Source organism: Oenanthe melanoleuca, chromosome 7 (assembly GCF_029582105.1).
Source record: "Oenanthe melanoleuca isolate GR-GAL-2019-014 chromosome 7, OMel1.0, whole genome shotgun sequence".
NCBI lineage: Eukaryota > Metazoa > Chordata > Aves > Passeriformes > Muscicapidae > Oenanthe > Oenanthe melanoleuca.
The window spans coordinates 17,660,791-17,678,666 of NC_079341.1; the positions used below are offsets into that span (position 1 = coordinate 17,660,791).

General features: G+C 36.9%; 2 protein-coding genes across 8 annotated transcripts in view; one reads left to right on the top strand and one right to left on the bottom strand.

The window, feature by feature from the left end:
- The window catches only part of SLC25A12 (solute carrier family 25 member 12), a 45,660-nt gene extending 38,914 nt beyond the window's left edge, over positions 1–6,746 (top strand). For 3 of the 4 annotated variants that reach the window (XM_056496151.1, XM_056496150.1, XM_056496152.1), the window contains 5 exons: positions 1,341–1,481; positions 2,817–2,955; positions 5,195–5,353; positions 5,539–5,629; positions 6,137–6,746. In XM_056496151.1, coding sequence (XP_056352126.1) covers positions 1,341–1,481; positions 2,817–2,955; positions 5,195–5,353; positions 5,539–5,629; positions 6,137–6,326 — 720 coding nt within the window. In that variant the 3' untranslated portion in view covers positions 6,327–6,746. Of the gene's footprint in view, positions 1–1,340; positions 1,482–2,816; positions 2,956–4,558; positions 4,693–5,194; positions 5,354–5,538; positions 5,630–6,136 lie in introns of those variants that run through there. The other variant, XM_056496153.1, reaches the window with a different exon arrangement.
- Positions 6,747–8,188: 1,442 nt separating this feature from the next.
- The window catches only part of DYNC1I2 (dynein cytoplasmic 1 intermediate chain 2), a 28,095-nt gene continuing 18,407 nt past the window's right edge, over positions 8,189–17,876 (bottom strand). For all 4 annotated transcript variants that reach the window (XM_056496155.1, XM_056496157.1, XM_056496156.1 and 1 more), the window contains 11 exons: positions 17,203–17,292; positions 16,821–16,983; positions 16,627–16,726; positions 16,000–16,125; positions 14,942–15,088; positions 14,511–14,624; positions 14,021–14,154; positions 12,903–13,047; positions 11,955–12,095; positions 10,861–10,986; positions 8,189–10,152 (listed from right to left, as the gene is read on the bottom strand). In XM_056496155.1, the coding sequence (XP_056352130.1) occupies positions 10,039–10,152; positions 10,861–10,986; positions 11,955–12,095; positions 12,903–13,047; positions 14,021–14,154; positions 14,511–14,624; positions 14,942–15,088; positions 16,000–16,125; positions 16,627–16,726; positions 16,821–16,983; positions 17,203–17,292 (1,400 nt within the window). In that variant the 3' untranslated portion in view covers positions 8,189–10,038. The remainder of the gene's footprint in view (positions 10,153–10,860; positions 10,987–11,954; positions 12,096–12,902; positions 13,048–14,020; positions 14,155–14,510; positions 14,625–14,941; positions 15,089–15,999; positions 16,126–16,626; positions 16,727–16,820; positions 16,984–17,202; positions 17,293–17,876) is intronic.

Consider the following 17,876-nt stretch of genomic DNA (forward strand, 5'->3'; position numbering starts at 1 on the left):
TTGCCTGCTGCTGGAGAGAGGAAGATTGTGCTATATGCAGAAAGGATTAATGTTCTTTAGTTGTCAGTCAGCTCTCAGAGAATACCATGCAGGCTGTCCAGGAGATGCCGTATCAGACTATTGGTTTTACTTCACACCCCTGTATGCACACCCCTCTCCCAACCCCCCAGCATCACAAAAATAATTTATTACTTGGGCAATTTAGAAGTGGTAAAAAGTTTTAACTGCAGATATTCTGCATCTGTTTACTTCACTACAATTTGATAGGTTGGAGGACTTGATCAGAATTACGAGGAGCTTGTATGTTGTGCAAGGAATGCTTTTTAAAGGTGGCTGTAGTCAAATGCTACAATTTTTAAGGAAATGGGTTTAATTTTTAAATGAGAAAAGGTGTCTTAGGAAGAGGGGAGGATAACAAGCTTAGTAAAATACAGCTGGATTGTGTTGAACCACAAACTTCTTCAGAAGTGAATGGTAGTACCTACAGCAAACCAGGGAGAAATCTAAACATGTCACTTTAAACAGGTTTAAAAACTCTGAAACTGAACTGTCAGATTGAATCTCTCTCAAACCTGAGACACAGTTCTTTGAAAGTTTTTGGCTAAAGTGCAGAATCAGAAGCAGCTTTAAACACTACGGCTAGGAAGTTTGCAAGACAGTCCTTCAACACTGCCAAGAGAGTATTTCCTGCAAATAAAATCTGTCATGCTCAGCTCAAAGATATGACTCCTGTTTCTATCTAGTATCATATTTTGAAATGTTAGTCTTCCTATTTAAATTTCATATTTTGTTTCCACTTAGGACTATTACAGGCTGCTAAACAAAACTCCAAACACCTTTTCTAATAATTTAAAATTACACTGTTAAATGCAAATTTACCTATTAAACAGCATCACTTCTAAATGCAAATAGCATGTCTACACATTGGTGATGGATTATTATTGAATAAACATAAGGTCTTCTTTATGTGTATTTGATGCCTCAGTAGCACAAGTCTAATGATTATTTTAGTTTAGTATTTCCTGTAATATCTGATAGACTTCTAAACACAGCCATGATTTCTAGAAAGTGATGTCGAGGAAAAAAACAGAGACAAACTGAATTAATTTACCTCAGGGGGCTATAAAAATATAAATGTAAAATCTCTTTTTACAAACCCATGATTTCTGATCTGGGGCTTTTGACTTCAGACAGGTGCTTTATTAAATCTCTCATATATTTTTACATGAGAATATCAGCCAATGCAGTGAGAAGTGAAGGCACTCACCACCTTGCAAAAGTCAGTATGTCACCACATGCTCTAGTAATGCAATTGGCTTTCTTTTTCCTTGGGTTTGCAGGCAGGAGGTTCCCAGGTCATCTTCACTAATCCTCTGGAGATTGTAAAGATTCGGTTGCAGGTGGCAGGAGAAATTACTACAGGACCCAGAGTCAGTGCCCTCTCTGTTATAAAAGATTTGGGTTTCCTTGGTCTTTATAAGGTATGTACTTCTGCTTTGAGTGCCTTCATCATTTTATGCTAAACTTCTGTATTGTTGAAACAAAAACAGTTAAAAACAAAGACAAAACAAATCTCTTCCTGCAGGGCAGCCCCACAGTGGAAAACTGAAGAAAACACACTTCTATATTAATGGCAGTGGGATACAAAAAAATACTCCCCCATTCTATCCTTTGGGCTTTTATGCCAAGCTACAGGGAGTCCTGTATTGCAGACCTGCTGGCTTCTGGCACTGCTCATTTCTTTTGGTGGGGTTTTGTGAAAAGTTTCTTTAGCTTTCCCTGTGCGTTTTTCTTAAATTTATTTTGAATCTCTGTATCTCTATTGTTATCTTTGCAGCAGGATATTCTCTTTGTCTTAATAATTTGATGGTAGTGAAACAGTAGTGAAGTTTAGTAGGATTCAAATTTTTAAGAAGTTAAGTGGTGGGAATTGTCAATAAATTCTGCTGAAAAAAGCCTGTTCTGTGTGGTACTTCAGCAGAATGCCAGTCAAGAGATTCTTTCCCTGCAGGTATACTTACTGCCATCATTACAGATCAGGTGTAATGGAGCAGAAGCTATTAGTTTCCTTAAACAAGGAAGAGTGTTTCTTCCTGTATCTTCTGCCAGTGCAAGGGGTAATACGTAAATTCTGCAGTTATATTAGCTTTGCACTTACAAAACATTGCTTTATGTGATTTGCCCATAGACCTGCAATAATACTATAAAAATGTGCACATTACTTTTAGAGCTGAAGCCTTTGTTTTGAATTTGGTAGATGAGATTCGTGACCATTGTGTTTCCTTTTTAAACTGCACCCAATTTGCAGCGTTTTTTCTCTTTGTTGATCTTCCAGTGCAGCTTCTTTGGTCAAACAGATGATGATCAGTGAGAGGTCTTACAGTGCTCACTGGTATTTTAGTAGTGCCTTTGTGTTTGGTGGAAAAAAGGCTGGCAGGGACTTGTCTTGCTGCTTCCTTGGTTGTCAGAAAGACATAAGGACTGATCTTTGTCATGCTTTCTATTGCCTTTGGACATACAGTGTGTAAAAAGTATTTATCCTAAGTACTGATTGTCAGGATTGATGTCATGTATAACTTACCAAACTTCTACATGAACCTTGAAGCTTCCTCATCCCAGACACTTAGTTTAGATATGCTTTATTCTTATTTTCAAGTTCCCTGCATTGTCTGTTTCCTGAGACATTTTATTTTCTGTGTTATTTATGTGGTAGATCAAATGAGTTTGTATTTTCAGGGCTCAGGCTGCTTGCTGCATATCAATTTTAGCCTTATTTACAGAATTTATTTGCATTATGTCTCTTTTCTCTGTGTCAGGGTGCCAAAGCATGTTTCCTCAGAGACATTCCCTTTTCTGCAATCTACTTTCCGGTTTATGCTCATAGTAAAATGATGTTTGCTGATGAAAGTGGCCATGTGGGAGGGCTTAATCTTCTTGCAGCTGGAGCCATTGCAGGTAATTTTGCAGAATGTTTCCTAAAAGTAATTTTTTTTTTTTTTCTTTCAGTGAGTAATATTTAATATTCATTCGGTAGCCCCATATAAAGGAGGGGTACTGTACCATTGTATCTGATTTAATCTAAATTTGATCACTGTTATCCTTAGTGGGAGGCGATGTAATTTTGATGAGAGCTAATTACATTTGCATAATGTGGATAAACAGCGTAATGCAGCTCAGCAACTTGTAGTCAAATTTGATCTGTCTGTCTCAATGGGGTTTTACTTGTTACTGAGCTCTGAGTTGAAGGCTAATTTGAATCTTTGATGAACATAAAATGAGAGATCATAAGAGCTAGGAAGAAAATGACTTATCCAGGTTTGGATTCTGGAATAACTGAAAAGAAACTTTGTTCAAATGTAATTGCTGAAAATAGGGCATTAGTTTGTAAAGAAGCTGAAGTACCACACTCTGAAATTTAAAATATTTTACAGTATCTCAAGCAAGTTTAGTACAAAGACAACATGCAGCTGTGATAAAAAGTTGTTTTTATTAAAGGCAAGAGGTATAAAAATACTAGATGTAGGAACTGTAGTGATGGATATTTAAACATGCAGATAGAGATGGCCAGATTGTGCACTGCCAAGAACAAGCTCAGCAGATGAAAACAAGGTATCTGCACGCAGATTGTGAATGATTCAGTGACAGCATCTGCAGTTCAGAAACATCACTGGGCTGAGCAAGACCCTTTGCTACTTGTTACAGTTGTAAGGAATTACTGTATGGATATATACATCAGTTGTGAGTGCCTGTGTGTGAATAGTAGTTTCCCCTATCGGACTTGACACAGAGCTTGGCTGCACTTTCTCTGTGCCAGTTGTTGTGTTCCTCGTGCCAGAGGGGAGACCACCTAGGAAATACGTAGCAGATTTGTAGCCCTATTTGGTCTTTAGTATTGCAGAGCTGCCAGAAATGGAAAATGATTTCACTTATTATATGCGCGCAATACTCATATATATATAATATATTATTAATTTGTATCTCCTGTAAGACTTTTTAGACTGCAAACTTAACAGTTTCTCTTCATTTCCTTAGTGTTTCTGTGTTGCTCATACTAAGGGATGAGCCCTATTAAAAATGTATGTAAATCTTATAGGCGTAGTTTATAGCATGTACAGGAATCTGCCTCTCTGAATTGCAAATTTCACATTCTCAATTGCTCACTCAATCCCAGTTACATGTGCGCAGCAGGCAAGAATACAGTCTGAAGGGATCTGCCTGTAAGGAAAATCTGCATATGATTGCTGTCTGTGTATGCTTGCAGGCTTAACTGCAGTGCTTCTGTTTTCCTCTAAACCCTCCTGAATTGGTCAGTGACACTTCTGAGTTTATCATCACCTATGCAATCAGTGACTTGTTAACATTTTTTATTCAATATTAACCAGTTGTAAAAGTTTAACAGAAGTCAAATTTAATTTCACGATTTTAAGTCAGAAGATGGTTCCTCTTTTTAGGGGGATGAAGTTTTTATAGTATTTAGAAGTATTCAGAAATATCTCAGATGACACAGTTAAATACTGTGGAGTACATTTCTGAAAACTTTCTCCTTTCCTTTGACTAGAAAGCCGAGAGTGGTGCCTTGGGAAGTGGAGATTTGTTCTTCCATCACTGTTGGCTAATATCACGCTGTTGGTACTAAGCAGACTTGTAAAACACCTTCATTGTCCTCAGTCTTTTTATGGCTTGCCTACTGAAGTAAGCAGCATCTATTCTCCTACAGAACAGTCCAAACAGCAGTTTAGACATATTTCTGTAGAATACGGGTTTTAAGCAGTAGTTTTTCTCATCAACACCTTTAACAAATGGAGGCATAGGATTCGATTTCCAAATCAATCATCTATGTAATTTGCAAAATATGTTGTAAAATATAAACAAATACAGTAAATTTGCACAACTAATTTTTATATATTACATATGTATCCAATTTTATCTTGTTTCAAACTACTGTTACAGCCAGACCACTAAAAGATGCTGAGAATGAGTTTTCACAGTTTATTTCCTTTACTACCAATTTGAGCCTTTAAATTTAGAAGAAAGTCAGAACTATTATCTCAGGCACGACTGTTTATATAAGCATCAAGAATAAGAGTAATGTCTAGCCCTTTTAAAAAATATGAAAGTTTGCACTTGTATTTTTCAGTTGTTTCATCTTTTACAAGATCCTTTGTGCAAATTAAATGTGGTTTTCTTCTAAAAGGTGTGCCTGCTGCTTCTTTGGTAACCCCTGCTGATGTCATCAAGACAAGACTGCAAGTGGCAGCTCGCGCTGGTCAGACAACATACAGTGGAGTTATTGACTGCTTCAGAAAGATTCTAAGGGAAGAAGGCCCTTCAGCTTTGTGGAAGGGAGCTGGAGGTGAGAAAAAAAACTAAGGCTGACCCCAAATCTGCAAATTAGCACTTGCTTTGTTAAGGACTGAAATCAGAGCAGTATTTACAAGGTCTGATTGTGAAACTTGTAACACCCTGTTAAAAATATTTAGCTTCTCTTCTGAGAAACTGTTTTATTTGTTTAACACTATGATTTATAATATTTAACAGCTCGTGTGTTCAGATCTTCACCCCAGTTTGGTGTTACTTTGGTCACTTATGAGCTTCTGCAGAGATGGTTGTATGTTGATTTTGGAGGCCAGTAAGTCAAATTATTTGCTATTTAGCTTGCACAAAACAACTGCCAAATTTAAAGGGAAAAACTCAAACTTTTTCATGCATGGGACCCGTTAAAACTTGTTGACTTTGAGCACCTCTACTTAAAATTGCAGCATGTAAAAAATACCCCTGTCCTTATGTAATTGAGGGAAATTTGCATGCCACTTCTAAACAGATGAGGAGATAAAGAGCCATTTCATATTTATTTCAGTACACTAATTTGTACTTCCATTGTAGCAAGATAGTTTTGTCCATTTTCCTCGTGACACTGGAATCTAAAAGAATTTACAAAAGTATCAGTAAAAATGTAACTTCAGTTTTAGGTTTGATTTAAAATTCACTTCACCATAGGAGTCAATTAAGATAATCTTTAACAATCTTCCATATTCAGAAAAAAAGACTTAAGTGTTTAAGCCCAAATAAGTCTATTTAAAGACCTTTTTTATGAAACCTAGACTAACAAAAGGACCTTTTTTCTTTGTTCAAACAGCAAACCCGCTGGATCAGAATCTACCCCAAAAACACGAATTTCAGATCTTCCTCCTGTTAACCCTGCACATATAGGAGGATACAGACTTGCTACCGCTACATTTGCTGGTATAGAAAATAAATTTGGTTTGTATCTTCCAAAGTTTCGAGCTCCTGCTACCACTGCAGCTCGAGCACACAGTACCAGCTGAGTCCTGAAAAGATGTTTCAAATGAACAAAGTTGATGCAGTGGAAAGAGTTCACAAGAGTACTGCTGTATTTTTTTCCAGTCAGCTGCATGTGTTCTAGCTGAACTGAGCTTGCAAATATAATTGCTCCTTTCAAATATTCATACATACCTGCATTTATTTATTTACACACAAGGAACTGATTGAAGCTGTGGTTCTCTGCCTTGTTCTAACCAGTGGCATGAAGCTGTAACCTAGACTTTGCCTTGCACAGCTTGCATTTAATGTTACTGTACATATTGTACATCTTTGTACAGAGACATCAGGGCATCTATACACGTACATTTATATAATGGGTATTGCAGTTCAGAATAGTTTGAAATGTACAGATGTTTTGAAGGTGTTTTGTTAACAATCGTGACAATAAAATGTTTTAAAACGCTTGTGTCGGTTTGCTTCATTGAATTTATAGGAGGTTGTCCAGTATGATTGTTTTTCCCTCCACAGAGGAAATGTGATGATCAGATGCACCCATTTAATGATTGGACAGGACAGAGCCTCTGCAGGAATGCCTTTCACTGCTAGTTACAGCAAACGAATTGAAATGCAATGTGCTGGCTTGTAAGTGTTAAGAGAACACAGTAATAAGATGAGCACATGCAGTATTTTATTTTGCAGCACTACTTTTTGACAAGGAATTCTCTCAAAATACATGGTAATACTAAATGTGTACTAGGTATTACTCCTATGGTAGCATATTCAAAACACAATGGGAGATTTGCCAGTTCCTAACACACTCAAGAATGTTTACAGGGTTTATCACTCAGAATGGCTTTTTTCCTGAATAGAAAACTTGTTATAAAAAAATTGAAAGCGTTCTCTTAATTTCTAAATAGTTTTACCATGAGATTAGGTTATTCTGTGGGGGGGAAAAACCTACTTACTTTTGTATTATGTTTATATGCAAAACTGATTGTTTATATTTACAGGTGAGTGAAAGTAAAAGGAGAAGAGAAACTGAAAGTTTGAACTATTTCTAGCTTAATGTCTGCCAAAACTTTTTCTGGTATAGTATTTAAATGCAAAAATGTCAGAGGAAATAGATGAGTTTAGATTTCTGCTGTTCTGGAGGAAAATCAGTCACACCATCCTTGCAGCCAGAGATGAAATGAGTGGTTTCCAGGCTTGCTTACTGAAGTTATACATGTTTCTTAGAGGGTTAAACATCCTGGAATAGAGCATATCCAAGTGGTATAAACTGATTTCAGGTTCTGTTTTCTTACTTAAGTGACAGCAGGCCCATCAGAGATTGTCAGTTTATGAAGAAATGGCTTCTTAAGAACTGAACACTAGACACAGCAGCCTTTCTCCAGCTCTAGCCTCTAAGGAAGATAAAAATTATTTTGGTGCTGAATAATATTTAGTGAGCCAGACGTTACAATACACTGACCTTGGAAGTTTGATCCCTATTCTGCCATATGAACATAGATAACCCCATGAGAAAGCTTCCTTCTTTATTTGTTGTATTATGTTCAGGGAATTTCTTGTTCTGTACTGTTTTCTGAATAGAGACAAGCTTCTGGGAACTGTCTTGTATCTATGAATTTTGTCTTGTGCGTTTCTAAATAGAGACAAAAATGGTGGGGACCGACAGGAATCTAATCTTAGTCACAGCTTGTTAACTACCTTGATCAAGGCCTTGGGAGACTTGACAATGCACAACAGCATTTATATTTCTTGCAGCTCCAAAACTGGACAGTTTGGCTCCCAGAATCCTCATTTACAGCATCTAGCATCACTTTTGGCCTCAACGTTGCAGGTATGGCTTTTACAACATTTTTGATCTGTACTCAGCTATTCTGTGAGGGAGGACCACAAGCAGGAATAAAGTAGTATTAAATTTAATAACTGAAAATTATTACAAGGTTGAAACAACACAAAGCTAATGCCATATGACCTGCATGTATGCAAAAGAAAGCCTTACCTACTAGATTTCTGAAAATAAAAGTGTGAGGGAAATGTATTATTCAATGAGAAGTAATCACAATAAAAAACCCCACAAAACCAACCAACCAAAAACCCAAGCACCCCCTCTCTCTAAAACCACCCAGCCAAGACATCTTCTGCTTGTTAAGAATTCTTCTGCCTAAAGGTACAAACTATCTCCTGAAGTGCCTGCTTTTACACAGTTCACATGGTTCTCCGCTGAGAGTCTGCTGTAGGGGTGAGGAGAACACAGAGGATAAATGTCTGCAAACTAAGCAGAGCAGCATGGCTGCTTTGAAAAAAGAGGGGGACACACTCTTGAAATACTAACACCAATGAAAGCCTAAACACGTTTCACTTCCAGACCCACCAAAAAAGAAAACTTTTGAAGACAACTGCTGTTACTGCTGTGTCTCTAGAAGATGCTCACAATAACAGAACTAAGACAAGGAGAGAAAAAAAAACCTCCAAACTAAACAGAAAAGTTAAACAACAAAGAAATGATGACAATACTCCTGGACATGAAACTAAGGAATATAAACCTATTTCCTATTTTTAAGCATATAAAACCAGCTCTTCTGGAAAAACAATAAGCTTGTAACAGATTAAAAACAAATGTAGAGTCCTAAATTAAAGGCTACAAACTAATTTAGTGCCTAATTAGTAAAACTCACAGTATTTATTACAAAAAAAAACCCAAAAGAAACAGCCCCCCTGCAACCTGTCCTGATAGAAAACTGCATAATGTGGTAAGAAAGAAAAAAAAGTAACCTTTAAAAGAAATTCCAACCATCCTGTTTTCAGCCATTAAGAAATTTTAACAAAAATATTAATAATCAATAATAACAATGAAAATCTTTAACTTAGTAGGGGAAATTATTAGCAAGTCTTACAGAATGAAAATCATCATGCTATAGAAATTAAGTCAAGTTCCTTACCCTTTGGAAAAGAAAAATTTGATAACAGGAGCCTTTTTGCTATTGGCCAATTGCCATGGCAGTAAGGGGTGGTTGGGGGTAAAAAACAAGCCTGTGATATGTGTAGTAAAACAAAAGGATCAGCTCCCAGAAATCTTCAACTACTGCAGGGACACAGATTAGAGGTCAGAGCAGCTGACAAGTGCTCGTATAGTATTTATTTATGAATCAGTTTCAACTTTTAATGCACCAATTCAAACAAAAGGAAATTGGTATTAAATATGTATTTGATTAATTCAGGTCTGATTATCATGTAAGTTTGTAACTACAGACAAATTTTTATTCACATATATTACCCACTACCAGAGTCTGAGGCTTATCTATATATAAACGATGAAACTTGGAACATATGCATGCATATCATGGGTAATTCGAGTAATTCAAATTAAAGAATGCTTCAGAGATTTACTACCTAGTGAAGGTTAGTCTGTAATACAGAGAGTTTTAGGAGCAGAACTTTTACTTTTCAGAAAGATACCGTTTCAGATTGGACTTTACAGAAGCCAAGTAGCAAATTTATACCAGGTTAGTGTTTCAGCAAAAGATCCTTGCAAAGTCAAAGTCGACTGTATTAAAAGTTACACAAATCCAAGAATGTGCTTGTAATTTATATATAAAACATAGCAATGCAAGATCTGATTTTCAGTGCTCTTAATACATTTCAAAGTCCACTGTTGAATCCATATATTCGTCCCCTAAGCTATGATTAGAACTGAACCCTAGGCTGTGCATCCTGTCGCTCCCCAGTGCAGCTGGAGCCTGCTGGCGGGCTCTATGCCGGGATGCGGGTCGCAGCCTCCTCCTCGGCGTCAGCTCTGTTGGCGTTGATTTCTGCCAGCGTTCGGCCAAACCGCGTCCACTCGTCCCCGCGAGGAACGGCGATTTGCTGTGACACAGACAGTGTTACTGCAACCTCCTGATAAAGACAGCTGACCTCACTTTGAACACCACAGCACTTCAATTATGTTCAGAAGAGCTTCCAGTTCCACAAAGGCTTACCTTTATTTTAGTGTAAGCGTCAAAAGCTCTAACTAATAAAAGAAGCAGAATTTGAGACTCCTGCATTGAAGTACAAAATTATATTATTACAAGCTTGTGCTATGTATCTCCACCTGAGAGACTGCCTTCAAAGGGAATACCAATGCTATATCCTCATCCTATCATCAGCCATGTACTACTGCAGTACACATGCTTGCAAGAGCAACCACTTCCCTGTAAGAATAAAATCAAGGCTGCTCCGCTGCAAAATTTTTTATTCGGTATTTCTTGAGCTAGGATGAGAACTCACATGTGCCACAATTACATAGAAGATAAAATTTCTATTAAAAAACACATTGATTCTTATTTCACCAGTAAATAGTAATTTCACCAGCTTTACAGTAAAGCTTTTTCTTTTTGACAGGATGACAGCATGCTAAAAAGTTATGCTAGAACACCTTAAATAAAACACTAGTAGGAAATATTAATTCAAAAATACAAATTAAACCTAATTATTATTCCTCTAATGACAGGAGAAAAAAATGAAAGGCAAGCTGCTAAATAAAGAAACCCAAGTGTTTTGCAATATGCTTTGCACAATACATGACATACATACCTCTCCCACGTCATATATAACTATTTGTCCCTCTGAGTCACCTACAGCAATCTCTCTCCCAGAATGTGTCCATCTCACACGGTTCAGAGCAGGATTGCCCTCCACTGTGATGCTTGCAGTGGGAACCTGTACCAATTTGAAACACATTGCTAAAAATGCATCAGGCTTCCATAAGCTAGAGATTACAGAACACACCTAGGCCATCTGTGCTGCATCAAAAGAAGTGCTGAGCACTTCATCCTGTGCATGGTACACAGATCAAAGACTGCACAATACAAAGACCTCAGTGCCCTTAAGCTATCACTAGTGACATGACCAAAACAACATCTATCCCTTGGCCAAAGTACAAACATCTGCACTCTTCTTGTGGGACAGGAGGCAGACACACTTTCATGCACTGGTGAGGCACCGTGGGATCTCAGGAAGATTATGACAGAGGGCAGGGATGAAATCAGCTGTTTTGGCATGTCAAGCCCTGTCCAAAAGGCTAGAACAGGTAATTCCAATTTAAAGCCACAGGCTGGCATATGGAACTACAATTTTCTTCTAAGTGTAGTTTTCAGATAGTGAAATTTAAGTACTAAGTATATGTCAGGTTCCTCCTCTGATTTACCTCCAGCAAATCTTGGAAAAGGTTTCTACTATAATGAAGTTTATAACCTGCACCAGAAAACCAAACATTCAGTTCACTAAGTTAGAAACAAATGGCACTTTCAGTGCAGTATTACTGTGGCAATAGGAACAGTGGTGGTGTGTGGTAATAGCTTTGTTCACACTGTTAAGCTGTAGGCCTCAGAGTGGGAGGTCTATAATCACTTTCACAACATGGATCAGTGTTACACCAACAAATGTTTTGCTCTCTTGTTAAAGGTAAAACAATTTAATTACTGCTGTTATTCATTAAGAGGAGTAATTTCTAACCCTGTAATCAAAGAATGCTATCTACTACACAGAAACTACTGGAACAACAGAACATTTAAAAACAACAAAAAAGCCATGGTAAAAAAACCCCCCAAACTATGGTAAACACCCGACTCTTTTTAAGAGTACAAACAATTTTCCAGCTGCATTTGACTGTTAACCTGACTTCTCACCTCAGTATCATTGTTGAGATTCCACAGGTCAAGCCTGCCCATCCCATCCACACAGGCAAACAAGGCAGGGTGAGTTGGAGACCACATCACATCATAAACATAATCTGAATTGTCTTCAAAGGAGTAGAGAGGCTTGTTATTCTGAAAAGCAAAGATAACAATGCGATATCCAAACCCTACATCTCAAAATTATAAAACTAACATGTAAAGCAAAATACAGAACTTCAACAGTATTATCAGCAATAAGTAAAAAGTGACTTGCATTTTGACTTGCTTTAGAAAAAACACCACTGCAAAAATCAGCAAAAACCTAGTGCTTTTTATTGTTAAAGGTATGCTTTCCAAAGCATGCAGCCATTTTGCTGGCTGCTACTATAAAACAATCAATAGCAACTCAATTGTAAATTGTAAATTTAGTGCTTTAAGAATCTTGTAAATCAAGCCAATGATAATTCAGTGACTATTAGTCAGAGATTTTAACTCTGCTTCCTCTGCTTTGCATTCCTCAGGGCATCAGACTAACAGAGAAAGAAGTAATTCTTGCAGTGGAAATTACAGGTATTTCATTTGCAAGCCTCAAGTTTAACTGACATTAGTTTTGGTGCTGTCCCTTAGTCCTCCACAAAATTGTAGCAAAACATTTGCTATATATGAGGTAACTGGCTTTATATGATTTACATTTGATTACATTGTAATCATTGTTGATAACAAAGGGCAAAAGGCTGACAAAAATGGTCAGAAATACACAAATGATGTACAAGCTGGAAGCGAAGTTTTATGCTGTTAATCTTAGTTTTGCTTATCAGCCGTCTCTGCAGGACTGCAGCTAAGAACCTCAGAACTTCACACCATCTGACTTCAGGTTTGTGAACTTCCTTAAGTAGCTTACGTTATAGCACCACCTTGTGTCAAGGGCTATGAAGAAAACCACTGAACTATCTAAGTTACCTTCGTTGTCCAAAGCTTTACTGTCCAGTCAAAAGAAGAGGTGACAAAAAGATGTGAGAAGTCTACAGGTCCAACTGCTGCATGGCAGTTGATACCTGTGATTGGTCCCTGGTGTCCTTCAAACATCTCACTGATTCCAGCTTTGCTGTTTCAGAATATACAACCAAGGTTAATTGATTTGGAAACCAAACATCTGCAAACAGAGATAGCACTGAAATGCAATTTAAATACAGCCACAAGAAGACTTTGCTATCTTATATGGATGTTACACACTGCAAAAGGCTTCACCACAGCAGGATCACAGAAGACCAGGCTTGAAAACAGACCTTCAGTTCACCAGGTATTTTCTACTAACTGTAAGTGCCAGGAGACTCATTCGGGTATCAGGTATCCCACATTTAACTATGTTGTCCTCCAAGCAATAGCTACAACTTCATTTCATACAACGAACAAAATCCAGTCTCAGGACCAAGCATAAAACTCCCATTAAATTAAGAGAAGTTGCATATACATTAAGAGCACAGGGTTCAGACATAAACCAGTAAGAATATATCCCTAATAGCCTCCTACCAGGGGTAATGAAAAAGGAGGGAGACAGATGGGAAGGATGTTACACAAAAGTGATACAATTTTGGGTATTTTGGAACCAAAAAAGCTGTGCAGCAAGGTGATGTGTATTTGAGATGAAACCTGGACAGTCAATTGTATTTAAGAAAGCAATTGATAAGATACAGTCAGACAATTTCAAAATAGATTGAACAGCAGGAGAACAGCTAGCCAATTTAAGATTTGTGCGTGATGTTACTGTACAATTATCTACAAAACTGATAAGAAGTTTGGAATGTTCCGCTACAATTCAAATTAATAAAACCACAGTGACCTATGCTGTCCTCATCAACACAAACAACTCATAATATCAATTCAATATTCCAACCATTTCTGTTTTAAATTAACCTCTTACTCTGGAGAAAGTGCACTGGAATTCAGACAGGGCTATTCTGAACTCCTTCAGTACAAAGGAGAAAATATGAACTTTAAAAAATTTTGAGTGTAAAGCATGCAGGAACTCATACTTTCACCGTTTTTATTTCCTCTGAAGAATTAAAGTTGGTACTCACCTGCCGTGACGGCATGCAGTGTACACTGAGCCTTCTTCACTGCCAACAACAAAGTTGTTGACATCTCCAATAGGGAAAGACATGCAGGTAACAGCCACAGCCTTGGACTGTTTGTGAACCAGCTCCATGCTATCCTGTAGTGAAAATATCAGCAACTTACTTCATACAAAGAAATATTAACACCTACAAAATCTTTTCGATTTCACAACAGAAGGGTTTTCTTTTTAACTTGGATAGACTGGGCAGGAATAAGGAAGTTTTCTTACTACATTTATGTTCACCACTAACAAAAATACACCAAAACTATACAAAAGAAACAACAGAAAATATTGATTCCACAGGTGGGGAAATATTTTATCAAATATTAAGCTATTTTCATTCTATGTGTTGGGAAAGTGTTGATTAATGTTTATTAGATCAAGTGAATTTTCAATAAAATACTAATCTAGAATATATACTACATATATGTATTTATCAAAAGTTATCTTACCTGTGGTTGGGAAAGCATATCCAGACTCCAAGAGCATATTTTCCCATCAGTTGAGATACTAATCAAATTATGAGCGTTCTGGGTCCCAACAACATTTACACAGTACACTGGGTGCTAAGAAACAAAATATTATTAGAAAAGAATTTAGAAGTAATAACCATTTCTGATATAGTTGATGTACGGTAAAATATACAACTTCACCATTTAACAAAGCACAGAAGATTGATCTCAATCAAAAGTACAAATTATGCCACTCTATAAAACTGACAGTTGTATTTTCTGACACTCTGATATTTATGAATAGCCAGATTAAGTATCAAAATATGGACATAAACATTTAAGCATTGCCACTCAAATGAACTGGACAGAATTTCCTAGACATTAAACACATCTCAACAGGGCACAGTCCTTGAAGATATTTCACCTCCTACCGTGTGAGCAGCAGCTGAAAGTGGCGTTCTCTGCACTGGGGTTCTCTTGTTGCTGCGATTATCCCACAGCACTATCTGGCCTGAGTAAGTGCCACCAACCACCAGATTGGGGTGAAATTTTGCAAATGTAGCCGACATCACTGCAGACTGAAAGGAGAAAAACATCAAAACACACAAACTTACCATTCAGTGACATTATGTCTAAAGGAAATGAGGCCAAATATCAGAACAACTTCTTTGCCTGAATTTATTCAGTACATTCTTTCACTTCCCAATTACTTAAGGATTCACCCAACCTTTTTAACCCCTCAACAGTCTTTTTGTTTCAATTTATAATTATGAAGTTTTCCTTATCTTTCACATGGTACATCTGTAATCCTCCTAGAATAGTTTATTAGCAAAGGAAGACCCAGTAACACACAAGATTTTAATAATGTTTTGCCACATTCTGTACTCATTACTTCTTAGAGAATGTAGAAGTACATTTTGATATAACTGAGATACTTTTGCAATCTAGGCTTTGATAGTAATGTGACAACATGAGGTTAAATTTTGATTCAACTCTGTAATTTTCCAAAATGATAGGAAAAATGTGGATATCTTGGACTTGGCATAATGGAAGAGATTTGCATGTTTTTATCTTTCAGAAAACTACTAGAAAACCTCCATCTGCCTTCTTCTTGGTGCATATGTTTCTAGTTTTCATTCTCGTTCCATTTCCTCAGGCTGTCTTCATTTTATTCAGTAAACTAAGCTGTAGTATACAATCCCACTCAAACCCCTTACATACAAACCTTTGTGGTTTAACCATTACACAAGAAAGTTTTCCTGTTTTTAAATAAAAAAGGAGTTCTCAAACAAGCCTGAATTCTGAATGATGTCAGAAATTCTGAAACAGAATAATATTTCTCAGCTGAAATCTCTAGCTACCAACATCTGTTGGCAAATAAATGTGGTTAAAACAAATGCCAGCCCAATGAAACTATTATATTGACAAACATAAGGCAGGTGCTTGTCTAATTCATCAATATAAAGTCCCTCCCAAGACAGAATCATACCTGGCAGTGAAAGACATACTCTGGGGTAGTTTTCTTGTACTTCATATTCCATACAAGGGCTACCCCATCAGGCTCGTGAGGCGCATCCTCATTGTTGTTGTAAGAGGCTACAAGTAATTCTGGATACTGCATGGTAAGTGAAAAACTCAAAGTAAGCAAGATGACTGGCTAATGGTCCAGATAATCCTAGAATCTTTGTTTTCTTTTGCCAAAATAGGGTTTAAAAAAACCTTGCATTATAAAGGCATGAAAAATTGTCAGTTAAAACTGCAGTTGTTGCTACTTTAGTTCCTAAACCAGCACTAACATGCACATTAGTCTTGTTCTCTCATCGTAACTTTTTTTAACTCTGAAACCCATTACTTTTAAGAGAGTTTTCTTTTTTAGTGAAGCTGAGTTACCTCCACAAAGCAGTCCATAAACCAAAAGCAACTTTCTTCACAGGATGAACCTTTTGCTACCTTTCACAAAAGATTAACAGCTCTGTCTACTTTTTGCAAACCATGGAGCACATAAGGAACACATTTAGAAATACAGCCTGTATCAACTGTGCTTTTATGAGAATCAAATGCACAGAACTACAACTATTTACAAAGTCAACTGTTTACTTTAAGCATTATTTTTTACCTGAGATGACCAGTCCAGACAACTGACAACACGATGCTTTGACCAACGTTCATCAAAAAACTGCCTATTTAAGGACAGCTTTGCTCCTGCTTGAATCTCTCTATAAAGACAATTAGGAGACATTCATCTTGATCACTTTTTCAATTAAAAGTATTAGAAATTTGCAGAAAAGTATTTAACTTTATTCACATTACCCTTCTTTGTCCTCTAAGTCTCTTCCACTGTAGTCAAAGAAAATGTTGATTTGTTCAGAAAGGGCTCTTTCAACAATCCTTGTGGAGTGGTCAAAAAAACTTAAGAATTCTTCAGAATGCAAAATTTGTTGCTTTTCCTCCTCTGTGAGTTCATGAGGGGCAGCTGAAAAAAATTTATACAGACATTTTCTAGACTGCATGCTTTCACCAATTCTTTTCAAGAAAGAAAAACAGTATTTATCATGATTTTTAATAATTTTTGCATTTTATGTTTTGTTGGCTAATTAGCATTTAACAATTAAATTAAATTACAAAAAGTTTAAAAATTTATTGATGGCTTTCTTTATAGCACACATTTAGAATGTCTTGAGGTGAACTGTACCTTCTTCCTCCTCCTCTTTTTTTAATGTTTTTTCTTCCTCAGGTTCAACTAATGGTTTTGGTGCAACCACATCATCTTCCTCCTCCTCATCTAAGGAGAAACATTATGGTGAGACCATCAGTGTTTTTAAAGGGGAACAGTAACATTCTATATGAATCTTAAATTAGCTGATGCAAAATGGTATCATGGAGCTTAAAATGGTTGCATTTGTAAAATGTAGTCTCAAGGATAACATTATCACAAACCAAAATGTCATTGGAACACTGTCTCCACCTGGGTATCAGTTGCACTGAGTTATGTAGTTGCATAAACTGAAATAAGACACGCAGGAAATTGTAAAGAATCCAAAATGGAAATCTGTCTTACAGGCATTTATGATTCCACACAGAACCATGCGGTGGATGCACGTTCTGTGTAACACACTGACACATTAATGCTGTGGAATAAAGAGAAATCAAATGTCTAAAATAGTCTACAGAGCAGCTGCTTACTTATGATCTGAAAGCATCAGTCTAATGGGTCTGCACATGGCATGAAGATGGCTTACATTAGCTTTCAGGTTTCTATTCTGAGAGGCAAATTTTGCTAAAGATAATAGCAGAGAATTACATTTTTTCTGTCATTCTAGATGCAAGTCTCATTCTCTGTATCATGTCTGGCAATGAGAACTTTAC